The sequence below is a fragment of the Lepisosteus oculatus genome, chromosome 15 (assembly GCF_040954835.1).
Source record: "Lepisosteus oculatus isolate fLepOcu1 chromosome 15, fLepOcu1.hap2, whole genome shotgun sequence".
NCBI lineage: Eukaryota > Metazoa > Chordata > Actinopteri > Semionotiformes > Lepisosteidae > Lepisosteus > Lepisosteus oculatus.
In genome coordinates this window covers 32,897,551-32,924,201 of record NC_090710.1, presented here as the reverse complement: position 1 = coordinate 32,924,201, position 26,651 = coordinate 32,897,551, and the positions used below count along the sequence as shown (strand labels likewise).

At 37.2% G+C, this 26,651-nt stretch overlaps 2 protein-coding genes across 19 annotated transcripts in view; both read right to left on the bottom strand.

Moving 5' to 3' along the window:
• Window positions 1-5,192: 5,192 nt before the first annotated feature.
• Window positions 5,193-19,404, bottom strand: LOC107079537 (protein IWS1 homolog). Of its 6 annotated transcripts, XM_069179190.1 has the most exons (13): window positions 19,119-19,385; window positions 17,215-17,499; window positions 14,686-14,925; window positions 13,817-13,906; window positions 12,719-12,763; window positions 11,207-11,320; window positions 10,421-10,531; window positions 10,049-10,162; window positions 9,269-9,379; window positions 8,897-9,010; window positions 8,112-8,225; window positions 7,740-7,853; window positions 5,193-7,244 (listed from the first exon to the last, which is right to left on the bottom strand). In XM_069179190.1, exons 1-13 carry the CDS (start codon window positions 19,378-19,380, stop codon window positions 7,231-7,233), a joined length of 1,728 nt encoding a protein of 575 aa, XP_069035291.1. In that variant the 5' UTR covers window positions 19,381-19,385; the 3' UTR covers window positions 5,193-7,230. The 6 variants fall into 6 exon arrangements, with proteins under 6 accessions (XP_069035291.1, XP_069035292.1, XP_069035293.1 ...); XM_069179191.1 differs by lacking the exon at window positions 13,817-13,906 and having other exon boundaries at window positions 19,119-19,388; XM_069179192.1 differs by lacking the exon at window positions 11,207-11,320 and having other exon boundaries at window positions 19,119-19,373.
• A 1,887-nt stretch (window positions 19,405-21,291) lies between these two features.
• Window positions 21,292-26,651, bottom strand: part of LOC107079508 (uncharacterized protein DDB_G0290301-like) — a 38,464-nt gene continuing 33,104 nt past the window's right edge. For 8 of the 13 annotated variants that reach the window (XM_069179177.1, XM_069179176.1, XM_069179181.1 and 5 more), the window contains 4 exons: window positions 25,260-25,424; window positions 23,798-24,004; window positions 22,373-22,525; window positions 21,292-21,735 (listed from right to left, as the gene is read on the bottom strand). In XM_069179177.1, coding sequence (XP_069035278.1) covers window positions 21,731-21,735; window positions 22,373-22,525; window positions 23,798-24,004; window positions 25,260-25,424 — 530 coding nt within the window. In that variant the 3' untranslated portion in view covers window positions 21,292-21,730. The remainder of the gene's footprint in view (window positions 21,736-22,372; window positions 22,526-23,797; window positions 24,005-25,259; window positions 25,425-26,651) is intronic. The other 5 variants (XM_069179182.1, XM_069179183.1, XM_069179178.1 and 2 more) reach the window with 5 other exon arrangements.

Here is a 26,651-nt window from a genome sequence, read left to right as displayed (position 1 = left end):
CAAAACAGCTCGAGCTCAGTGAGGTTGGATGGAGAGCGTTTGTGAACAGCAGTTTTCAGCTCTTTCCACAGATTCTCGATTGGATTCAGGTCTGGACTTTGACTTGGCCATTCAAACACCTGGATACGTTTATTTGTGAACCATTCCTTTGTAGATTTTGCTGTATGTTTGGGATCATTGTCTTGTTGGAAGATAAATCTCCGTCCCAGTTTCAGGTCTTTTGCAGACTCCAACAGGTTTTCATCCAGAATGGTCCTGTATTTGGCTGCATCCATCTTCCCCTCAATTTTAACCATCTTCCCTGTCCCTGCTGAAGAAAAGCAGGCCCAAACCATGATGCTGCCACCACCATGTTTGACAGTGGGGATGGTGTGTTGAGGGTGATGAGCTGTGTTGCTTTTACGCCAAACATATCGTTTTGCATTGTGGCCAAAAAGTTCGATTTTGGTTTCATCTGACCAGAGCACCTTCTTCCACATGTTTGGGGTGTCTCCCAGGTGGCTTGTGGCAAACTTTAGACGAGACTTTTTATGGATATCTTTGAGAAATGGCTTTCTTCTTGCCACTCTTCCATAAAGGCCAGATTTGTGCAGTGTAAGACTGATTGTTGTCCTATGGACAGACTCTCCCACCTCAGCTGTAGTTCTCTGCAGTTCATCCAGAGTGATCATGGGCCTCTTGGCTGCATCTCTGATCAGTCTTCTCCTTGTCTGAGCTGAAAGTTTAGAGGGACGGCCAGGTCTTGGTAGATTTGCAGTGGTCTGATACTCCTTCCATTTCAAGATGATCGCTTGCACAGTGTTCCTTGGGATGTTTGAAGCTTGGGAAATCTTTTTGTATCCAAATCCGGCTTTAAACTTCTCCACAACAGTATTACGGACCTGCCTGGTGTGTTCCTTGGTCTTCATGATGCTCTCTGCGCTTTCAACAGAACCTTGAGACTATCACAGAGCAGGTGCATTTATACAGAGACTTGATTACACACAGGTGGATTCTATTTATCACCATCAGTCATTTAGGACAACATTGGATCATTCAGAGATCCTCGCTGAACTTCTGGAGTGAGTTTGCTGCACTGAAAGTAAAGGGGCCGAATAATTTTGCACGCCCCACTTTTCATTTTTTTATTAGTTAAAAAAGTTTCAAAAATCCAATAGATTTCGTTCCACTTCACAATTGTGTCCCACTTGTTGGTGATTCTTCACATAAAATAAAAAAAATTATATCTTTATGTTTGAAGCCTGAAATGTGGCAAAAGGTTGAAAAGTTCAAGGGGGCCGAATACTTTCGCAAGGCACTGTACATGCCTTTTCATTGAAGATCACTCCCCACGTTGCCCACGTTGATCACTCCCCACTGCACATCAACGGCTTCCCTGTGGAGACAGAAGCACCAAGTGTCTTGGTGTACACATTACAGATGACCTCACTTGGTCCCTCAATGCCACCTCCCTAGCCAAAAAAGCACACCAGCTTCACTATTTCCTGCGGTGACTGAGGAGGGAAAACCTTCCCCCCAATTCTTACCACTCTCTACAGAAGCACCACTGAGAGCACCTTGACCAGCTGTGTCACTGTTTTCTTAGGGAATTGCAATGCATTGCCCAGGACTAACAGTTACTGCACAGTAACAGTAAACAGGAAATGCTGTCTTCCCATGTTGTGTTATGTTGTTTCATGTTTAAATTTGTAGGTGATCAAAGTTCCAAGTGATTGATCCTTATTTGTGACTATCGGTAAGTGCTTTGCTTGCGGTAAGTAGCTTTCTTTGTGACAGGAGCCATGTTATGTTTGCAAAGCAAAGCAGAAACAAAAGAGAAGAAAAGAAACACAATGTTTTGGCTGTGGAGCCTTCTTTGGGTGTGTGACACATGGAGTTTCTTTTCTTCTCTTTTCAGCTTGGAATAAACTTTTACTTGTTTCAATATAAATACTCTCTCGCATGCTGGGTATACAGTACATGTACAGAGTGTAAAGTCTGTCAGATTAATTTCCATCCCTTTTCGAGGTGATAAGGGAGTTCAACGGGCTTCTGTCCTGGGTTTCGTCAATTGTGTATCAGCAATATAGCTGATGTTTTAGATGTAGATATTTTATACAATCCTGCTATAAGATTTATCACTGTTGTCCCTATTATGGTGATCATTGTAATTGGTATTATTCTATTGATTGGCCCTCTTTGTATTCTAGATAAATACTTCACAAATTTAAATTAGATTACAGATCTCTAATTGAGACTACTGTACACCTTCATAGTTTACTGTGTTGTTTTGGTATTTAAAGTTACACTACACAGTTCTAGTTTCTACAAAATTTGTACAAACATATGTCCAAGATTATGTTTGACTTGTGTTTGAAGCACAATGCAGCAGCCAAAAAAATCTTTTTGGGGTTTTTAAAAAGGGCAAAACACTTACAGTATGATAGAAATACAAAACTGCATTGGTTCTCATAGTAAATAAGAATAATAAGTTGATTTGTATTACGACATAGAAGAACTTGACAAGACCTGAAGTAATAACAAATATGCTTTGCTGAAAATAAACATTGTACCAATGATGTCAATAAACTATGCAGATGAGCAATTGTAGGTACCTAGGGCACTGGAAATGTTTGTGAATGCTTTTTAACAGAAGAAAATTGCAAACAACTGACCGGACACAAAGCAAAAGTTCAGAAACATTCAGATTAGGCTTGGGAATATTATACTGTAGGATGACATAGTGGGGATAGTCAATAATGCCAAATACAGAGCTAACAGTGTAAAATAAATAATTAAATACAGGTGTATTAAAAAGATCTCTAACCTGCATTCAGGTATTGGACATACAGTTTCTTGTAAAAGTATCCAGTAAAAGTGCAAATCCTTGCGTTTTCACATTTTGTTGCTTAAAGCTTGCAGTCAAGACACTTTGAAATGTCAGTCGGTATTTATTATATACACAACCTACTACAGGCATCCAAAGCAAAAAAAAATGAAAAAGAAAGAAATAGAAAATATGAGAGAAGAATGAAAAAGTCATGATGGCATAAGAATTCCCTAAATGAAATTGATTTAGGTTTTACAAATTACCTTAACTAGCCACTGGATGAGTGGGATGTGTCAATGTGCATAAATACTGTAGTTGTTCAAATGATTTTATAATGAATGCATCTGTGTCTGTAAGATCCTTATGTCAATTAGCGAATTGAAGCAACTTAGAGATAAAGCTGTGGAAAAGTACAGGCCAGAAGAAAGGAATACACAATTTCAAAACACAGAGTGCTTGCAGAGTTAAAAGGTCTGATGAGTTGTGCTACTGTGAATGAAAGGAAACATACACATTTAAAAATGAGACTACAGGTGGAACATAGCACATCTAGTACACAGGAACCCCAGAAAGCTGAATGAAGTCGCTCAGTGATCAACAGTACCATATGAGGCGGTAGATTATTGTTATATTCTCACACACAGGTTATCTGAGAAAATCCCGAATTCTACTAATTCAGTTGTGAACAAATCTTCATCTACGAAGATTTATCCAGCCAAGAGGCTTGAACCACTATTGCACAGAAAACAAAGCACCGAACAAAGCACTGTTTCAGATTAAAACACCCCCAGATACACATAGTTTCAGACCACTCTGTTGATTGGTCTCGTCATCTAGTCATGGCAAATTGAAATTCTTTGTCCAGGGCAGGTTCAGTTTTAATCTTAATATACAGTATCAAAATTGTAATTCCAATTCCATCCAGCAGATGGGACAATTATGCAATGCAATACAGCGTATTGAGCCACCACCCAATATTTATCCCTTTATTTTTGCCAGTAAATTACAATTTTGTAGGTATTTATATATGTGGTACAAACCACTGTTTTGAGTTTTACACAATGTTTATATGAATTTAAAACGTTTCAAGATATTACAAGAAACTTTTTTTTAAGTCTATATACATTAGCACATTAATACTGCAGTCAACATGCACATCCTGACCAGGAAAACAGCTTTCCTAGACATGCAAGAACAGGTCAACCTGACATTATTATTAGAAGTCTGTTTTCGTATCGACACCTCTTTGAAATGGGTGAAACACCTCACTTATTTTAAAAATACCCAAATCCTCCATTCTCCTGACCCTAGGAGTGCATAATTTTTAGCATGGTACAGTATGTGAATATGGAGTCTAAATAAATGTGCTTTCTGGATTTGCAGAATGTGAAGTATGATTCTTTTAACGTGTCAACACGGGGGAATTCTATGAGATCAATGTATCTGGTCACTTAATATTTTTTAAATGAAATTTAAAAACATTTTTGTATCATGTTGGCCAGAAATATTTACACAATACTCTAAATACGATCAAACTTAAGCATTGTAAGATGTAACATTTTAAATTTTTCACTTCTGTGTATCTATATACTTCATATATTCCCAAATTTCTGTCTTTTTTTGCTTGCTAATAGATTCTAATAGATTAATTAAATCAATAATTTGTAAATACTTCTCATTACATAGACTTATGTACATTCTTCAGGCTCTGTGGATCCAATTTTAAATTTATTATGTCTTCTCAGATGTTATCAAGGCCTGTCTGTGTGTTTGACCTCCACGGCAGGATAGCTCAATACATAACTTTTACATATGTATTGTATGTTACATACATAACAATCCTTAACATTGAAAAACTCTGTAATGAACAGCACCAAACATGTTTATTTGTTGTGAAAAAAAGAAGCAGCTGGCTCTGTGAAATATCTGTTTTTGTAGTGTCGGATGGCTGAGAGGAGAGATCCTGGCTCTAGAGTTTCCACTGACAAACTGTTCTATTATGAAGTCAGTGGCTGGGAGTGGCACTTCCTTAGGAATTCTCTGGGCCAGCGCCCTCCAGTCTGTGTCTGTGCTACTTACCACTTCCTACATTACCGAGACCAGAGCATACTGCTTTTGTGTCAAGCTATGTAATACAGCAATATAATAAAAATATAGTCATGCTGATCCAGCTGCCTACTTGAACTACTCCACTTCTGCTGTGACCAGCAATGCCTTCCTCTAAATCTCTTTCTAGATCTCTTCGTCGTTCCTTCTCCTCCTCCCTGGGCCACTTGCCCCTGCTCGCACTAACACTAAGTATGTGTTACATACTGTATGTCACACAGAAGTTACTGAACATAAATTAGATTTTAAAAATCTTATTAAAATCAAAACACATACATTTTGGTTAGTCATTTTTAATAAAACATTCCTGAAACATTTTTTTTTACATTTATGTTTCCTTTCGTGGTATTGTACATTTTACTTTAGCACAATCTTGGGAACTTCGAGTGGGCTAGACCTGTCCAGGATTTCCTCAGCCTGTGGCCCAAGAGCAGATCTTGCCGTCTTGAAGAGGTATGCAACTCATCCAGTTAAGGCCAGCTCTTCTGCAAACAGCTGTGGGATTTTCAGTGCGTTGATTAATGGCTCTGTCAGGAGACTACACACAGGTCCTCATTCTCCCTGTGTGGTGCAGGGATTGTGGCACAATGTATTAACAAATGCTGTATCCCACATCTTCTGAATTTGCAAAGTACTGCTTGATCGTTTCTATTACAACGGTAGGTTATTGAAGTTTGAATAACTTTAAAGTACAAATAGAAAAAAACATCTCAAGGGTAATAATTAGCTAAGACCACGTGGCTATCAGTTTAGGAATATTGGTTTCCTTTTATGAAGTTTATAGTTTAAAATTCTTACTTTCTCTCTGCATTTTTCCATTTCAGAATTTGCTTTCTACTGTAGTTCTATTTTTTTACTCTGAAATGATGTGATGTGGCAGTTGTGCGCAGGATAGTATTAACATTTTATGTAGTCATACACTCCTGAAACATCATATTGTGCAAGTCTCATGTCCTTTTTGAAGGCATTTTAACAAACTATTTGATGTTAACTCAAAATATGAGTGTATTACAGGCAAAATACAGTATCTGTAATTTATATACCTGCCTTAATTTGTTTTCTTTTGTGACGTACAAAGGTAATTTACACTCACAAAAACCTTTGAGACAAATAGCTCTAAAAAGGTTTGTAATGATGCATTAGAGGGTCAGTTTAAAGACAGAGGAAACTACAGTATAGCACTGTATAAACATTAGTCCCAAATACAAAATTCCTTCTATCATTCTTGCATTTTACTTACTGAAATTAATACTGAAATATTGGTGGATTTGTTCAGTCGTTGTAAGAGTTTTGGCAAAATATGTACATTTATTGTAGATAATGTAGAATTTGAAAGACTCCAAATTAAAGAACAGTTTATGTTTTGTTAATTACCAGTCTTACATAATTTTCATATGAGCCACTTGGCAAAGTTATCATCCTTTCCAAAACTTAAATAATAAGTTAAACAAAATATTAGCTGCTATCTTCTCAACAAGCTAGCTGACCTGCTCTGCATGTAAGGAAGGGTTATGTCCTGATGACACAGAAGGAGAGAATATATATATTTCCACTCTACAGCATAGACATTTGTTATTGCAACAGATGTATCACACAAAATAAATCATAACATTAAAATAATAAACACATGCAGCTAAAAATTCAACACTCACTCTTCAACAAGCATTTTAAGGTACAGAAAAGTTACTAACACAGATTATTCATTTGTTCTTCAGGTGAATGACAGTCACATGTCTTTCAGTACCACTGTATCCGGTTCAGTTCATGTCCTGTGCAATGAGCTTACGACTCCATTCAATCCTTAAGCAGTGTTGAGAACTGACATAAAAGTGATGTTTCACTACAGTGATATTAGTGCTGTGTCTCCTTAATTCAGCCACACTTGAGAAATAGAGTTTTCAAACTTTGCATCAACATACATTGATAAACATATTTTAAGGAACTTAAAATGATAAAGCATCAAAGTGGTGATGCTGCAGAATGGCTCTCACTTGTCTAATTACTACACAAAACTGGAACTAGACAACGACATATACGAAATGCCGCCAGGTTTCCAAATAAAACTAATCAGTTCTGTTGCCACTCTTTTTCTACAACATCAAGTCACATGTTTTATTTTGTCTTCAAAGAATTCCACTTTCTCCGAAGATAACATATTGCATGTATTTATATCATCTCTTTGGATGGAGCTTAATGATATCTTTCCAGTAAGATGTCATTTTTTTCTCCATAGACACTGCTACTGCAGTCCTCTACATATGGTATATCAAGTGTCCTCAGGCCAGATTTCACTCTTCATCAGCAAGGAAATAATATTATGGAACATCATCTGTGTGAACAAAATTGTAATAAAAAGTTAAAAACTTCATTATGGGAATTACAACAATTACAATTAGATGGTTAAATAATTAGATAACAGGCAGCCCAGTCCTATATACCGTCCAGAAGCTTAGCGAGTTTGGCTTTCACGATAAAGATTAGTGGAAATGGATCATGCCACAATCAAAAGTAATTTCAGAAGATCTCAGAAAAAGAGTAGTTGATTCTTAAACGTTTTGTGAAGGTCACAAAATCGCTTATAAAAACAAAAAATAAACAAAATGCCTCTTCATTTTGTTCTTGAGTACAAAGTACAAGTACAAATTTCAAAAAAAAATTTTCTTGACAATTTACTGAAATTCATTACTTGTCGTTACTTGTGATTGTGATCGTTTTTTATTATAGTTTTGACAAAATATCTACATTATAATAGATAATGTAGAATTAGAAAGATCTGAAAGTAAAGAAAGGTTAATGTAAAGAAAAGTATTTATCATCTATTTACCTGCTTCTGTTGTGGTCTGGGTGTCTTCAGGTTGCTTCAGGGTTTCATCATCTGATGTGCTGGGGATTCTTTTACTCTCAGGCTCTTCCTTCTGCTTTTTATCAGGTGTTTCATCTACATTAATTTAAAAAGGCTGGTTATTCTAGCACAGATTTAAATTTAGATTTGAACTATCAAAGCAAGATAAACAAAAAAAGCTATAAGAGCAATACAACAAGGTTGTAATGTGAAATACGTTATACGGTAAATGTGAAGAATTGCTCATCACATAGCACTACCGGCTTTAGCTTATAAACCCAGCTCAAAGGAGAGGTTAGTTTCTAATTCAAGAGGATGGTTTAATATTATTATTCCGTTATTATTAGTTATTACCTTCTGATGGGACAGGCTTATCTCTGATTGTTTTCCCACCTTCTGAATTCTCTGTTATTTTTTCAGTCTCCGATTCATTGTCCACATCTGAAGCACCATTTTTTGCTGCAGGATCTTAGTAAAAAGAAAATAGTATTTCTGAGAAAGTTTGATTTTAAAGGTTCATAAAATAAAGAGATTCATAAAATAAGGAAAACAGTTGTAAGTCTGTTTCTGTCACTTTCGCTGATATCTTGGATTCAGATATCAACCAGTGCTACATGAGCACAGGATCTAGGGTTAGAAAAACGACCTCACTAGGTTTAGAAAAAACACAAAACTTTGCCTTTAGTCTGGGTGATGACTGTGTTCTTCATGGCTAAACTACGCTTGTGTGATATATTAAAGGGTGGTAGGCTTTTGCCCATGGAATCTGTTTCCCCAAGTGACACCTGAGACCAAAACGTACACTCATACTGTAATTATACTCTCATTCAAACTACAGATATACCATTATAAGGAGCCTACGTTTAAGAGGAAGTTTAACCCTGAGCCTTGCTTCAGTTTTAACCTAGAGCAATTTACAAAATGGTAAGCACATAAAACTGATAAAATGAAAAGAAAAACTGAATAAAGTCAATTTACCAAATTTACAATCATTTCTGCACTACTGTCTTAAGACAAAAAATTCCAGTTCACAAAAATCCACTTAATTTGGTTCTAGACAAGTTAAGAACCATATTTAATTAATCAATTTCCCTACAGGATTAATAAAGTATTATCTATCTATCTTATCATCTATTTACCTGCTTCTGATGTGTACTGGGTGTCTTCAGGTTGCTTCAGGGTTTCATCATCTGATGTGCTGGGGATTCTTTTACTCTCAGGCTCTTCATTCTGCTTTTTATCAGGTGTTTCATCTACATTAATTTAAAAAGGCTGGTTATTCTAGCACAGATTTAAATTTAGATTTGAACTATCAAAGCAAGATAAACAAAAAAAGCTATAAGAGCAATACAACAAGGTTGTAATGTGAAATACGTTATACGGTAAATGTGAAGAATTGCTCATCACATAGCACTACCGGCTTTAGCTTATAAACCCAGCTCAAAGGAGAGGTTAGTTTCTTATTCAAGAGGATGGTTTAATATTATTATTCCGTTATTATTAGTTATTACCTTCTGATGGGACAGGCTTATCTCTGATTGTTTTCCCACCTTCTGAATTCTCTGTTATTTTTACAGTCTCCAATTCATTGTCCACATCTGAAGCACCTTTAGCTGCAGGATCTTAGTAAAAAGAAAATAGTATTTCTGAGAAAGTTTGATTTTAAAGGTTCATAAAATAGAGATTCATAAAATAAGGAAAACAGTTGTAAGTCTGTTTCTGTCACTTTCGCTGATATCTTGGATTCAGATTTCAACCAGTGCTACATGAGCACAGGATCTAGGGTTAGAAAAACGACCTCACTAGGTTTAGAAAAAACACAAAACTTTGCCTTTAGTCTGGGTGATGACTGTGTTCTTCATGGCTAAGCTACGCTTGTGTGATATATTAAAGGGTGGTAGGCTTTTGCCCATGGAATCTGTTTCCCCAAGTGACACCTGAGACCAAAACGTACACTCATACTGTAATTATACTCTCATTCAAACTACAGATATACCATTATAAGGAGCCTACGTTTAAGAGGAAGTTTAACCCTGAGCCTTGCTTCAGTTTTAACCTAGAGCAATTTACAAAATGGTAAGCACATAAAACTGATAAAATGAAAAGAAAAACTGAATAAAGTCAATTTACCAAATTTACAATCATTTCTGCACTACTGTCTTAAGACAAAAAATTCCAGTTCACAAAAATCCACTTAATTTGGTTCTAGACAAGTTAAGAACCATATTTAATTAATCAATTTCCCTACAGGATTAATAAAGTATTATCTATCTATCTTATCATCTATTTACCTGCTTCTGATGTGTACTGGGTGTCTTCAGGTTGCTTCAGGGTTTCATCATCTGATGTGCTGGGGATTCTTTTACTCTCAGGCTCTTCATTCTGCTTTTTATCAGGTGTTTCATCTACATTAATTTAAAAAGGCTGGTTATTCTAGCACAGATTTAAATTTAGATTTGAACTATCAAAGCAAGATAAACAAAAAAAGCTATAAGAGCAATACAACAAGGTTGTAATGTGAAATACGTTATACGGTAAATGTGAAGAATTGCTCATCACATAGCACTACCGGCTTTAGCTTATAAACCCAGCTCAAAGGAGAGGTTAGTTTCTTATTCAAGAGGATGGTTTAATATTATTATTCCGTTATTATTAGTTATTACCTTCTGATGGGACAGGCTTATCTCTGATTGTTTTCCCACCTTCTGAATTCTCTGTTATTTTTTCAGTCTCCAATTCATTGTCCACATCTGAAGCACCTTTAGCTGCAGGATCTTAGTAAAAAGAAAATAGTATTTCTGAGAAAGTTTGATTTTAAAGGTTCATAAAATAGAGATTCATAAAATAAGGAAAACAGTTGTAAGTCTGTTTCTGTCACTTTCGCTGATATCTTGGATTCAGATTTCAACCAGTGCTACATGAGCACAGGATCTAGGGTTAGAAAAACGACCTCACTAGGTTTAGAAAAAACACAAAACTTTGCCTTTAGTCTGGGTGATGACTGTGTTCTTCATGGCTAAGCTACGCTTGTGTGATATATTAAAGGGTGGTAGGCTTTTGCCCATGGAATCTGTTTCCCCAAGTGACACCTGAGACCAAAACGTACACTCATACTGTAATTATACTCTCATTCAAACTACAGATATACCATTATAAGGAGCCTACGTTTAAGAGGAAGTTTAACCCTGAGCCTTGCTTCAGTTTTAACCTAGAGCAATTTACAAAATGGTAAGCACATAAAACTGATAAAATGAAAAGAAAAACTGAATAAAGTCAATTTACCAAATTTTGACACCTGAGACCAAAACGTTCGTTATACGGTAAATGTGAAGAATTGCTCATCACATAGCACTACCGGCTTTAGCTTATAAACCCAGCTCAAAGGAGAGGTTAGTTTCTAATTCAAGAGGATGGTTTAATATTATTATTCCGTTATTATTAGTTATTACCTTCTGATGGGACAGGCTTATCTCTGATTGTTTTCCCACCTTCTGAATTCTCTGTTATTTTTTCAGTCTCCGATTCATTGTCCACATCTGAAGCACCATTTTTTGCTGCAGGATCTTAGTAAAAAGAAAATAGTATTTCTGAGAAAGTTTGATTTTAAAGGTTCATAAAATAAAGAGATTCATAAAATAAGGAAAACAGTTGTAAGTCTGTTTCTGTCACTTTCGCTGATATCTTGGATTCAGATATCAACCAGTGCTACATGAGCACAGGATCTAGGGTTAGAAAAACGACCTCACTAGGTTTAGAAAAAACACAAAACTTTGCCTTTAGTCTGGGTGATGACTGTGTTCTTCATGGCTAAACTACGCTTGTGTGATATATTAAAGGGTGGTAGGCTTTTGCCCATGGAATCTGTTTCCCCAAGTGACACCTGAGACCAAAACGTACACTCATACTGTAATTATACTCTCATTCAAACTACAGATATACCATTATAAGGAGCCTACGTTTAAGAGGAAGTTTAACTCTGACACTAGCTTCAGTTTTAACCTAGAGCAATTTCACAAAATGGTAAGCAAATAAAACTGAAAAATGATAATTACTTAGTTGTTCGCCTTAGCAATCTTTTGCATTTTACTGCTAACATTTCTTTAAAACACTAAAATGTTGCTAATTAAAAAACAACTTTTTACTAAGCATCATACCAGCTAAATTTCATTTAAAAATTTAGCACTCAGATTTATATCCACATCTTTGATTTTTTAACTGTTTTAATGTTTAATGCAACTGTGTAAAATTTGCTTTTATAACAATTTCTTCTTGTTGTTACTGTAGTCCCTCCTCCTTAAGGGCGCTCCTTTTGAGTTGATTTTTATGCACCTGCTCCCTGTTCCTGCCTCCCTGTAAAAGCCAGACGCCCACTCTGTTCTTGGCTCTGCATTGGTTCCTGTACCTCTGGATCTGGAGCGCCTGGTCCTGCTTCCCCCTTGTTCCCCCCGACCCTCCACCGGATCCTGCTCTGGTTTTTAATCCTGTTTGTCTTCGTCTCGGATGGACCGCCCGGCTTTGGACTTTTGCCCCGTCTTGGATTTCCCTTTGGACTCTGTTTTGGATTGTTTGCCCCGGACTCACCCCCTTGAACACCTACGCACTATGGACATGCCCCCTGTTTTCCTAACCCCTACATGCTTTTTTTCCCCGTGTTTTCCTCACTCATCCCCGGATTATGTCGTCTGCATAGGGTCCCGAAAGAATGCTTCCATTACACTTCTCAATAAACTCTGAATCCGAGTGAGATTTATGCCGTTGATCAACAGGTAATTTTAAATCATTAAAAAAATGACCTCCAATATTGTTTCCTAATTGTTGTTCTTATGGCTGAATAGCCTATTTATTCCTCTTGCAATTGTTGATACACTGTAGTTCACGTTTCTTAGGACAAAATTTTGGTGAGCTTAATTATTATTTTTTTAAAGTTTTACACAACAGGAAAATATTTAATTTGTAAATACCTGTAGATGCCTCTGATGACGGCACACCCATATATTGTTTAGTATCTGCCATTGAAACACAAATGACAAACTTCAACAAGAGCAGTTCACTTATATTCATCACCTATGCCTCCACTTCCTTACTGCTTTATCCAATACGGGGTCATGAAGGCAGTTGGAGCCTACCCTGGCATGCAACAGGCACACAGCAGGATACACCCTGGACAAGAAGCCACTCCGCTGCAGGGCACACACAGACACCCACACTCACAGCAGGGCCAATCGAATGTCAACACAGGGAGGACATACAAACTCCACACAGACAGCACCCCAGGAATTCAACCCAGGGCCCCAGTGCTGTGAGGCAGCAATGCTCACCACTTCTGCACTTCCCTATTACTAATCAGGATTTTACACAATCAAAATGCTAGTTTTCCAAACATTTCAACAAATGCACCTCAAAACTTTCACACACAAAAAAACATTTCCCTCAAGAAGCAGTTTGCATCTGCATTTCTGTGCCATATTTTTGTTTTACTTTTTGGATACAGCTATGCTATGACTTTCTGAGGTCTCCTCTGTTGATTGTGATGTTGCCTTCATAAGACCTTCCTTAATATCATAAAATGATTTGTCTTTTTTACATTCTCTGTCTTAAACTGAAATTAAGTAAACACCCTAACTAAATAATACTACAGATTTTTTTGGGATCTTGGATATTTGTGGACTGGATTCATCCATCCATTCTCTAACCCCTTCTTCCAATTCAGGCTTGTGGGGTGGCCTGCACAAGGCAGGATTCAACATACACTCACACCAGGGCCAATCTTTCCACAAGACAATTAACCTACAGTACCAGTATGTTTCTGGACTTTGGGAAGAAATCAGAGCACCCAGAGGAAACCCACGCAAACCAGGGGAGAACATTCAAACTCCACACAGACAGCACCGGGGTCTGGGATTCAACCCAGGCCGCAGTGTTGCTAGGCAGCAACACTAACCACTGCACCCTAACCTTAAACACTGAGTGGAGAATTGGTGAAATGAATAACATGGCAATTTTTTCATTAATACTTTGCTTATACTTGTTGTATATGACAGATGACAACACACCCTTACCTCCGTTTCTTCCATATTTCACGGCAAAAGACAAAAGGGTAATGAGTAAGATTACTACTGGCAGAATTAGGATTAAATGCATACGTCCTCCTAAAAAATATAAATGATTATAATGATATAAACACAATGATTTTTCATACATTTTCACCATGATACACAACATATTAACATTTTCCTTGTTTATACACAAAATGATAATTTTCCACTGCCAAAGTGCAAAATTGCCAAGAACGGTCGTTATGAAGACCATTAAATGTCACGCTGATGGAGTAATCAGTCGGACCACCAGTTTGAATAACACTGCCATTAAGAAAGGTGTTGTCTCGGCAACCGGCTCTTCCTTGGCAAGGTCTTTGGCCGGACACAAAGAGGGACAACACCCCTGGACAGGACAGGAGCCCACAGCAGGAAACACTCACAAGCAAGCAAAGGAGATTCCAAAGCCTCACCCGAGTCACGGTTCTGTTCATGATTAACATGAACATATTTAAAATAGGAAGCATTTACAATAAAAAGGATTTATAAAGGCATTACATGGGAGAATATAAAGAAGTTACCACAATAAAGCTACATTTCTTCAAAGATGGAAAAAAGATTCCGTATGAAAGAGCCTTTAAAAATGTTCAGCTTTTGCCATTTGAAATATATGTTTTCAACAATGTTATCGGAGTCTTACTTAATATGGCCATTTTTTTATTTTAACTAAATATAATACTTGAAAATATAAAAGGAGGGACACTAGTTGTGTCAAAATATCACAATGTAGTTTGATTGTGATACTAATTACATGATTATTTCAAATTTGACTGCAATCAGGGGGAAAGGGTCTTTATAAAACTGAATCACAGTGACATTTTTGATTGTCTAACCTGACAGGGGTTCTATGACAAAGGGCTCGCTCTCCTCTTCACTCTTGGGGTTTCTAACTTTACAAACGTATTCAAGGCTTTCATTTCTCCAAATCAGCAGCCTCTCAGCGGTGTTGCTCCATGAACCAACCCGTCCATTGATGCTCCAGCTGTATTCTCTAACGGTACTGTCGCCCTCACAGGATAAACTGCACTGGGTTTCATTGCACTTAGCAGTTATATTTGGTTTGGAGACCGGCCCTGTAATGAAAACACTGATTAACATCAATTAACATTTTTAGATAAAAAAATATATGAAATAATGAATAAAATGCAATCTGGTTTCCACCTTCTGTACCTTAGTGAAAAGCACAAAAAGCCTGTGAGCTTTCTCCAGTTTACATCCTATGTCCACCCATCATCAAAGCCTCTAATTCATGATTGGGGTCTTGACAAAAGACTGTGTGTCCATGGCAGGTATCCACAAGACACAGGTACAGGACCGCCAGGACAATTTAGAGACACCAGTTAACTTGGCCAGCATGCCTGTGGGAGGTGAATGGCATACTGGCTAAGAATGGCACCTGGAGAAAACCCACACGGACATGTGGAGGACATGCTCACTCTGAGACAACACCAATGCCACACCTCCACACAGTCCTACTTCCTACTGCGTGCATGGAGCAGAACTGTATTTCCCCACTATTCTGTTTGCAGGCCGTACATTCTACAGGAAGAGCACAAAAGGTTTCTGACTGGTTTTTCTTCCAGGTCACAGGCACTCTTGGTAGGCCCAAACCTCAGCAGCTGCTGTGAACTAAAGACTATAGACCTGGTCCCATCTGAGCTGGAGATGGGAACTGGGGATTGAGTCCATGTCTGCTGTTTGGATTTTAAAGAGATCCTTCTTTACAGTTTTATTCTTTTTCCATCTTACATTTTGCCTCGGATTTTGTTTCTGCTTGTCGTTTTTGTTTGTAACTAGGGAATGTAATGTAACTGAAAATAAAATGTAACTAAGGAAATGTGGGTAGTTTGCAGAAGGTCAATTTGCAACAAGGGCTCTACCGTATGCTCGCTGGGGTTCTCTCTCCTCTGTTATTCTTATTTACCCTAGTTTTGGAATGAAAAGGGCTTGAACTCAAGGAGCTGAACAAGGTAGCATTTCCTATGACAGGCTCTGATTGTGAATCAGTAGCAAAAAATACTAAGGGGTAAAAATCTCAATTTCAGTGGTGAAGTTTCCACAGGGTTTCACCTAACACACCGGGTATTTGAGAAATATAATTGCAAACGTTTTCAAGTATACACACAGAAACTTATGTTCCATGCGTGTCCTTTCATCTCTTGAAAACGGAGCCGAATACTCCACCCTTTCTAGCTGCGGTCACTGAGTTAGTCACAGACAACCCAGAATCAGAAAGGACAGAACTTTTGCTGACTTAAGCATCAACCTTGTCATCATTCATTCTAACCTTTTCAAGTTCCCTTAGAGGTTCCTAGTTCCTATTGAAGGAGGCTAGCTTCAGCACAATTTTAACAGTACCAAAATGTTCAGTATTTATAACAAATTACCAGCTTGGCTGAAATTCTCCATATTACATTTGAATTAATATTTTGTGTTCGTCTTTAAAAATCACCAAAGCTTTCCCAGTAAAAAATCAGGAAAAAATTCTGTAACTGAGACAGTACTTTTGACATGTTTAGTAAAAGTTGCAAGAAGTTCTGAAGGCTTGCAATCAAGTCACTACACACTTTAACAGGGTGAGTGAATAGCAAATCCAGGGCTTCAACGTACAGTACCCAGGGGAAACTAAAAACAAACTTAGAGGCAGTTTGAATTTAGAGAACAAACAGTGGTCCATTTGACCATGTAACTGGCCCAAAGGACTTTAAAGTGCAGGATGTGGGGAGTGTTTTCAGGTATGAAAATTAACATAGCAGCCTTTCAGGTGCAAAATTTAAAAAGCTTTGGTTGTCGAAGAAATCTGCCAGTTTCCATTCAAATGGTGCTGTGTTTCATGAGGATAGACTGAAAGGGTTAAAAGGGTTTTGGAGTATACAGGTCAGGCTGCCATCTTGGTTCACACAGGACTCTCATTGTGTCAGAAATATAACAGATTATCTGTCTCAGTGTGCTGTCACTCTTTTTGCAGTATAAAATTATAACCCATCTTCATACTTCATTTCTAACAGTTTCTGAGTGAAAACAAGGTGCACTCTGAGAGTTATACACCCTATACACACCACACAAAAGATTAAGCACTTTCTGTATTCAATGGTATTGTTTAGGAAACAATTTAAGAACAGCTACTTAAACATGAAGCACTTTGGCGCTACATGGTTCTACATTAGACCATTTTCATAACAATTTCAAATATACAGTATATGGAAAGCCATTAAACATGCTACAAATGAGCACTGGAACCAACAGTACTGGCTGTGCTTGTTATGCCTCTATATATTAATAAGTATTTTGTTAATTATTTAGAAGTGTTGTTTTATGAAACTACACAAATGTGATAGATAGTAAAAGTACGAAATACTTACTGATTACTTCAATAGTGAACTGTTGCGTCTGCACTTTTTCATTGATGTGCATATCAACAGAATAACCACCAGAATCTTTCTCTGTTAAGTTTTCAATGGAAAGAGTTGCATTTTTTTCAAGATGTGTTCGTCCTTTAAAAGGAGGATAATAATCTGGTTTATTTGTTAAGGAATCCCATTCAGCAACCTTATTAACTCCGAAGTGCCATATGACCTCTTGAAATGACCCACTTAAACTTGGAGATATCTGAACGTGGCCATTTAATAATCCATAGATGATTTTATCTAAAAGAAAAAAAATAGTTGTTATTATTACTCTTTGTCTCCTGATTGTCATCTCTATTGCATCATCACAGCCATGTTCTCCAGCACTTGTGAGCTGCCTGTTGTCTGAGGCCCCTGAGAGCCACTTTCCCCAGGTCAGGGCTTACTCTACTGTGGGCACAGTGGGGCAAAGGGCCTCAGACCAGTCTGGACTCCCCGCATGCTGGTATGAGGGCTCCAGATTAGTACTGTAGGTTTACAAATTATCATTGCAAAGCGAGAGAATATAAAAATAATCTGAAAAAACAAAAATGAAAATGACCAAATTTGGATTATTTAAATTACATGATTCATTGGTTTGCATACAATATAATAATAATAATAATAATAATAATAATAATAATAATAATAATAATAATAATTGTTTACACTTATATAGTGCTTTTCTGGACACTCCACTCAAAGTGCTTTACAGGTAATGGGGACTCCCCTCCATGTAGAAATAAAACATTACAGGCAAGTACAGATATTCAAAACTATTTTGTATAAAGATTCCTACCAGTTCAAGACAGGTAAAATACTTGCGGATCGGACTGAGATCTGATAATATCAGTAATTCTCCTTCCACATTCAACTACCTGTATATATGGTGTTGCTGCAACAGAATATAAGAACATAAACTTTCTAGCAAACACTAAGTACATCAAGGACCTCAGCACATAAAACCCACAGAATTTAACATAACATCATGAATTGTATTATCAAGATTTCAACTAGTGCTAAACTGTAATATTGTAAATACCACAATGATTAAATTATTTTTAAATGAGAAATAATAGTCACTTTAAAACTAAATTTACCTTTACCACAGATGTACATCTATGTTTTGTTTTCTCGCCTAAAGATACGATATCTATATTTTTCCACAAAATGTTAATTATGCTTAATATAATAACATTGTAAGTATTGGAGTCTTCCAAAGTTGTTTCTCCTTGAGACAAGAGAGTATTTATTGCTTGATTATTTCGTGTCAGAGACAAATGAATTAGGTTATTTTTCGATTATTATTAGGTTATGGTGCCTTTATTGCTTTAAGTATAATAAACTTAAGAGTTATAATCAAGATCCTAGTAAACTGTTTAGACGCGTTCAAGCTTTTGTACCATGTGTTGAATGAAGGGCATGTTAAAAATGGATATTTCAGGAAGTGCAATAATAACAGCTTCTCTGATTTTCTTTTCACCTCGAATAATGTGTGGAGCAATTTTATGTCTTTACCACATTCGCATTACACCCGATGCAACATTTCAACTGTTCATTTCATGTACACGTTATTCATGCTGATATTCGGTTGTTGAAATCTACTACGCCGTGGAGCTTAATGACGCGCCGCCTTGCAATGAAGGATCCAGATCTCAGAAGGCCCGTTCATGTCCAGTCTCATCCAAAACTTTCATCTTCAAGGTACGGTAAGAGATATACATCATCTCAGCTGGTCCACGAATGAGAAATAAAGGCAATCAACTCTTTGTACTAAATTATTCCTAAAGGTTTGTTCATTTTTCTTACCTCGGCTACGAGAAAACACGATACACGAGAAAAATAAACCTGATTTATTTTTAATTTCTTGTGAGACATACCTGTTCTGGCGCTACTGGTCTGCTGCAGCACGACAGGTAGAAGAATAAAGAGACCAGCGTTTATTTGCATTTCTCTACCTTTACATAATTTAAGTAAAAAGAAAAGACTAGTGTAACAAGCGTTTACAGATCCCCGGGCGAGGCTGAATTGAAAGTGAAAGTAAGAAGTCCGTTTCCTGTTTTTTCCCCCCTCAAATTCGCTGGAACATAAATAAAAAGAAATTTTAAAAGCAAAAGTGAAAAAAAACAACAAATTTCCCATACAATTCGTATTCATAAAAACTAAAATCAATCACAGTACTCAATATCGTAAGTAAACGTATGATTGTAATCATACTGTACATTGAGGTTTAATTTATTTGTGTTACTTTTTCGCCATCTAGAGATAAAATACACTGCTACACTTCCTAAATGTATAAGACTAATAATCGTCAATTGCATTAACCAGCAAGCACAGACGAATATATATATATTATTAATTAGTTCAGTAAATGTAGGGTAATCGCACATATTGTAGCGATCCTTTATATCTCTTGAAGTCTTCCCGGCAGGTGTAGTAGTAGAAATCAGGACAGCATGGCTGAATCCTCACACAGGTTTATTGCCCTTTGTAATTAACAGGTGCGTGCAAGTCTCTACAGTTGGTAGCAGTTAGTTGCCTATATACAGTACTGTATAGTGGATGTACAGGAGAAAATGACTTAGTTATTTCTAAACATCGTACACCTTTTGTTTGTTATTACAAGCCGTAAAATAATCCAGTCCATTCATTTTTTAAATTATGCCAGTATACATAAATTACATAATATACATGCAGATAGATACTGTATAAGTCTCCCAGGAAAGCTGAAAAACTTTGTAACTATTTTTCTTTTTTACAGAACTCTGATCCTCTGATTATAGTAGTGAGCTGTTCACCACATTCTAGCCATGAAAAACTGTAGAAAAAAATGATGAATGGTGTCCCTTACCTTCCAACCACATGCTGCCTGCGTGTGTGTCTCTCAACTATCCTCGAGGGCCCTGTGATCAACAGACTTATAGTCTCATCTTGTGCCCTGTGTCTCCTGGTTAGGCTCTTGATTTCCGCAATCATTAACATATGATTAAATTACTTATAACTAATTAACACTGGACTCGTGAGTGCTTTATACAGGACTTGGCATCATCATTATAACTAAAGTATTCTTAGAGTGAGCTACAAAGCAAACAACACACCCTCCTTGTCCACTTTGCTATCTGTAATATTACACTGAAAGTCTAACAAGTCATTATTGTTTTTTCTCCTTTATCCCAATTGCTTAAACATACTGTAGCTGCTACTAGTCTGGTAACACTCACCATGATCATTCAAAGGTATCAATGCATTCATTATGTTCTGCTTTTCAATTTGATAGATGGCCAAGAATCATCCAAACAAAATAACTTCTCTGTACAATACATTTTAAAAAACAGTTCAAATGCGGACACACTTGATCCTGAAAAACTGTCGATTTGCAGTGTCTGTAGTATCTTTATGAGAGTGAATGGTGAGGGAGGAGGGACATCAGGTCATGTCCACCGAATGTTGTTTTGCAAGTGCCGCATGATCAGTGCCCACAATCCTCGTCAGGTCCTCCAAAACCTTTGTCTGTTGCCAGATGGACAGAGGAGAAACTCCCATTTCCTTCCTCCATTGATCCGTAAAAGATTCTCTTGGATTCTACCCTGCAGTTCCAAAGCTGTACATACTGCACAGTAGGGTGCTCTTCAGCAGAACCTTCTCCTCGTGTGATGCCAGTTCTGATTGCTCTTGTTGCTCCTCTCTGGTTATGAAATACCACTTGGGTAAGACATTAATACTCAAATCTTAAACACTGATCAGGAAGACAAAAACTCAACTGAAATCTATTGTCCTATGTGCTAATTGTCAGTTTATGGCTTTTATTAAAAAAATGAACATTTATTAGTGATGTGAGGGTTTTAATTTACTGTAACAATTTGAAATTGGAAGAGTAAATTGTGACAGTTCCTGACCAATTGTTTAGGAAATAAACAATTTACAATCATACACAAGTTCTAAATAAACAATATATAGAATTTATAGATATAACATTAAAACATGCATAACAAACTCAATAGAATATATTTCTGAAACAATATGAGGGGGGAAAAAGACTGTCAGGAGTCTGTCTCAGAAGTTAAAAGAAGTTTTTATTTCATGCGCATGGGAGCAAAACACACAGAGATGCTCTGTGTTTTTTTCTCAAAGTAATTAAACTAGAACAGTCCTTACTTATCTTTCTGTTATCTATTACGCTTCCATGTGGTTACAAGAAGTTCCAAAATCACACATCCCTATTTGCTAAAGCTAACCTCTTTTAACACAACTGGTTACTTAGGTTCGTAGCACACCATTCCTATATAACGGTTTATAATTACATAGTAGCCCTTGTGTCCAGCTTTCTTCCAGTTCAGTTCAAACCAGTTCTGAATGTCCATCTTATAATATATTGCATCTTCTGCAGGAAAAAGTGTGTAAAAGTTTAGAGACCCTCTCAACATGTCATTTTGCTTGGATCTGGCCACAGGGAAGATGTGTGGGGAGATCTCAGTTCGTCCAGGCTATAGCTTCACACTAGGATATTCAGGATATCAAGAAAAGACAAAGAACAGGAAGCCCAATATCAAAATCATTTAAAGTCTAATAAAGGAGAGAATTGTTTCATACGGTGCAGTTTTTACAAAGTGTGTGCATGGTACATTACAAACTTCTGCTTATACTCCAAATATGTTAAAAAATATTAACTACTTCAATTACATAAATTGGAATGCACCTATATATATTCAGCTGAAAGAAAATGAGAGATATTTAACATTTGCAGATCTTTCTCTGTTAAATGTTACAATATTATCAAATATTGTATTCGTAACAGGAAAGTTTTGAGACAAAGAGCATATTTGTTGAATGTTTTAATGTAAGCACCCAGATTCTTCTCATATATTCTTACAGTCTAAGGACATCAGAAACTAACCCTGTCTGATTGTGTTACTGCAAATGGAATTGTTGAGTTTGCTGGGGGTTGGGTGTTTATCTTACTTTTCAGGTCCCTTAATATCTCCTGAGTCACTAATTTCTACCATCTGATTTTCTTGGATCAGAATGGCATTATGACGTTGATGCTGCTGACTGGACATTCTTCTCTGCTTAGACATACTGACTGAAGACATACTGGTTCTTTTCATATTTTCTTAAACAGACAGCAGAAACTCACCCACTGGTTTTGGTGGTAGTTTTGGCGTTAATTGAGGTTTATCTTCCTCCTCAGGTGCCTTTGTATCTGCTGAGTCACCTCTTTCCCCAGCTGATGGTCTTGGATCAGGATGGCTTGATGCTGTTGGTGCTGCTGGCTGGACAGTCTTCTCTGCTTAGAGACAAAAATTCCCAAATCATGATTTAGTCCTCTCTCACTGTTTAATACAGAAGGACTATGAGAGTTGTGCGTTTTAGTACTGTTGTGCCAAACAAAGGGCATCAGCCGAGAGTTTGTGTGCTGAAAGGGATCTTTATTTCATATGCATATGGGAGTCTTTCTCTTGTACGCAAGACAACACTTACAGTGCTCTTTTATACAGTGAAACAAATGATACAAGATACACTCCCCCATGAATCTCTGCTTGCACTGTGGCTATATATGGTCATTCTAGAAAGCTGACCAGTACTTATATTTTCTTTACTGCTGGCTCTGTGACAAGCAGCCCCTTCTGCCTCGACCTGAATAAACCATTTGTTCCAGGAGAGATCCCTCGGTCATTTTCCTGACAACTATGCCAGCTATACGTAAAGATACAGTGTGGTATATAATCTTTTTAAAAAAGGCATCCTGAGACGGAGTTAGTAAAATATAAAGAAATAAATAAATAGCCAACAAGATATAATACAAACGTTTAGTTAATTCCCTTAGTATCAATTACAAAAGTGACAAGAAGGCATCATGTCAGAAGTTTGGAAGTGTGGAAAGCATATCAGTTACAAAAGGAAGTGCTCTAATCTGTGCACTGCTGGTTAAACTATGACACCGGTGATCAACAAATGAGAATATGCAGAGCCCTCCATAAATACTGGAACAGTGATGTCAGATTTAATATTTCTGCTATATACTCACCTATTCGGACTTGAGATTAAAAGATTCATTTTCATTTCAGCTCTGTCAGATATTATTTGTGGGTATCTCTGTGCTTATATATTACACCATTTTAAGAAGCATAATCTTTTTGTTTTGGGGAACATGTCAAAATCCTATGCGAAGAGAGGTTCAGATATAGATCAAAGAAATGCTCAGTTGACACCCCAGGTAGGGTTAGTGTTAGCATGCAAACACAAGTTTTAAGCTCAGCGCTGGATTTTGGGGCCCAAGTCAGGGTTAGGACGCATGTTTTTTTGCTCCTACAGTATGTGCAAAGTATTGCATTGTTAATAGTAATGACTAGTACATGAATTTGAGTGTATACACTTAATCTATGAAGAAAATAGATTCAACATTTGCACATTTTCTTCTTCTGTTGTTTGATGTTACAATATTATCAAACACTGTATTTGAAACAGATTTAAAATTTTGAACCACAAAGCTGGTTACCTGTTCTTAATGAGCACATACTGGTTCTTTTCCTATTTTCTTAAACAGACAGCAGAAACTCACCCACTGGTTTTGGTGGTAGATTTGGCCTTACTGGTTTTGGTGGTAGTTGTGGCCTTACTGGTTTTGGTGGTAGTTTTGGCCTTAATTGAGGATTATCTTCCTCCTCAGGTGCCTTTGTATCTGCTGAGTCACCTCTTTCCCCAGCTGATGGTCTCGGATCAGGATGGCTTGATGCTGTTGGTGCTGCTGGCCGGACAGTCTTCTCTGCTTAGAGACAAAAATTCCCAAATCATGATTTAGTCCTCTCTCACTGTTTAATATAGAAGGACTATGAGAGTTGTGCCAGTTTTAGTATCAATTCCAAAAGTAAGAAAAAGGCATCATGTCAGAAGGATGGAAGTGTGGAGAGCACAGAATGTGTCCGACAGTATTTGTTTTTAACACATGAGCACATGGTTCTACTCTGTGAACTGCTCCCTCTGCTATCAGTGTACCCTGGAATGCACTGAAATCCATTGCAGCAAACATTTGAGAGAATGAAAAGAAAGATAATCTGTCATTTTTTAACAATTCTAAAAACCTCTGGTTCTTACAGGAGATACTGTATATGGTATTTCATTTTAATGCTCTCAGCTTCTCTGATATATGCCTTGGTCGCTTGTATCAGCCACTCTCCTCTCGGTTAGTAATTTCAGCCTCAGCCAGCTGTACCAACATCCCCTGCCCTCCTTTGTCTAGGCCTGACAAAACCTGACTTTTAGAGCTGTGCCTGTTTTAGTATCAACTACAAACGTGACAAGAAGGCATCATGTCAGAAGTTTGGAAGTGTGGAAAGCGTATCAGCTACAAAAGGAAGTGCTCTAATCTGTGCACTGCTGGTTAAACTATGACACCGGTGATCAACAAATGAGAATATGCAGAGCCCTCCATAAATACTGGAACAGTGATGTCAGATTTAATATTTCTGCTGTATACTCACCTATTCAGACTTGAGATTAAAAGATTAATTTTCATTTCAGCTCTGACAGATATTATTTGTGGGTATCACTGTGCTTATATATTACACCATTTTAAGAAGCATCATCTTTTTGTTTTGGGGAACATGTCAAAATCCTATGCGAAGAGAGGTTCAGATATAGATCAAAGAAATGCTCAGTTGACACCCCAGGTAGGGTTAGTGTTAGCATGCAAACACAATTTAGACAAGTTTTAAGCTCAGCGCTGGATTTTGGGGCCCAAGTCAGGGTTAGGACGCATGTTTTTTTGCTCCTACAGTATGTGCAAAGTATTGCATTGTTAATAGTAATGACTAGTACATGAATTTGAGTGTATACACTTAATCTATGAAGAAAATAGATTCAACATTTGCACATTTTCTTCTTCTGTTGTTTGATGTTACAATATTATCAAACACTGTATTTGTAACAAATTTAAAATTTTGAACCACAAAGCTGGTTACCTGTTCTTACTGAAGACATACTGGTTCTTTTCCTATTTTCTTAAACAGACAGCAGGAACTCACCCACTGGTTTTGGTGGTGGTTTTGGTGGTAGTTTTGGCGTTAATTGAGGTTTATCTTCCTCCTCAGGTGCCTTTGTATCTGCTGAGTCACCTCTTTCCCCAGCTGATGGTCTTGGATCAGGATGGCTTGATGCTGTTGGTGCTGCTGGCTGGACAGTCTTCTCTGCTTAGAGACAAAAATTCCCAAATCATGATTTAGTCCTCTCTCACTGTTTAATATAGAAGGACTATGAGAGTTGTGCCAGTTTTAATATCAATTCCAAAAGTAAGAAAAAGGCATCATGTCAGAAGGATGGAAGTGTGGAGAGCACAGAATGTGTCCGACAGTATTTGTTTTTAACACATGAGCACATGGTTCTACTCTGTGAACTGCTCCCTCTGCTATCAGTGTACCCTGGAATGCACTGAAATCCATTGCAGCAAACATTTGAGAGAATGAAAAGAAAGATAATCTGTCATTTTTTAACAATTCTAAAAACCTCTGGTTCTTACAGGAGATACTGTATATGGTATTTCATTTTAATGCTCTCAGCTTCTCTGATATATGCCTTGGTCGCTTGTATCAGCCACTCTCCTCTCGGTTAGTAATTTCAGCCTCAGCCAGCTGTACCAACATCCCCTGCTCTCCTTTGTCTAGGCCTGACAAAACCTGACTTGAACTGAGTCCTGACTGAAGTGCTCAGTGGCTATAAATATAATGACAAGATACAGGTGTCCTTTATACCACAGTGACATGCCAAAGTTATCAAAGTTTCCTGTGTTTGATGGAATATTATCAGATGTTATATCTTTCTCAAATCTGAATATTGTGTGCCAACGTTTGTAGTAGGTTCTTTCAATCATTAGAGGTGGCGTCTATTGTTTCCTTATATATTGTAATATAGACATCAGAGACTCGCCCTCTGGTGGTGGCTGTGCTGTTATTGGTTGGATAGTTGCTGGTCGTTTTGGGGGTTTATCCTGCTTATATATTACACCATTTTAAGAAGCATAATCTTTTTGTTTTGGAGAACATGTCAAAATCCTATGCGAAGAGAGGTTCAGATATAGATCAAAGAAATGCTCAGTTGACACCCCAGGTAGGGTTAGTGTTAGCATGCAAACACAATTTAGACAAGTTTTAAGCTCAGCGCTGGATTTTGGGGCCCAAGTCAGGATTAGGACGCATGTGTTTTTGCTCCTACAGTATGTGCAAAGTATTGCATTGTTAACAGTAATGACTAGTACATGAATTTGAGTGTATACACTTAATCTATGAAGAAAATAGATTCAACATTTGCACATTTTCTTCTTCTGTTGTTTGATGTTACAATATTATCAAACACTGTATTTGTAACAGATTTAAAATTTTGAACCACAAAGCTGGTTACCTGTTCTTAATGAAGACATACTG

Bases quoted from the DNA above. Each gene is read 5' to 3' on its own strand.
- LOC107079537 (XM_069179190.1), bottom strand. From the start codon at position 19,380: ATGGGAAATTTGTTGTTTTTTTTCACTTTTGCTTTTAAAATTTCTTTT. The intron at 12,764-13,816 runs GTAAGGGTGTGT...TTTCAATGGCAG, and splicing joins GAAATATGGAAGAAACGGAG to ATACTAAACAATATATGGGT. The intron at 11,321-12,718 runs GTATTTACAAAT...CTTTTTACTAAG, and splicing joins GTCATCAGAGGCATCTACAG to ATCCTGCAGCAAAAAATGGT.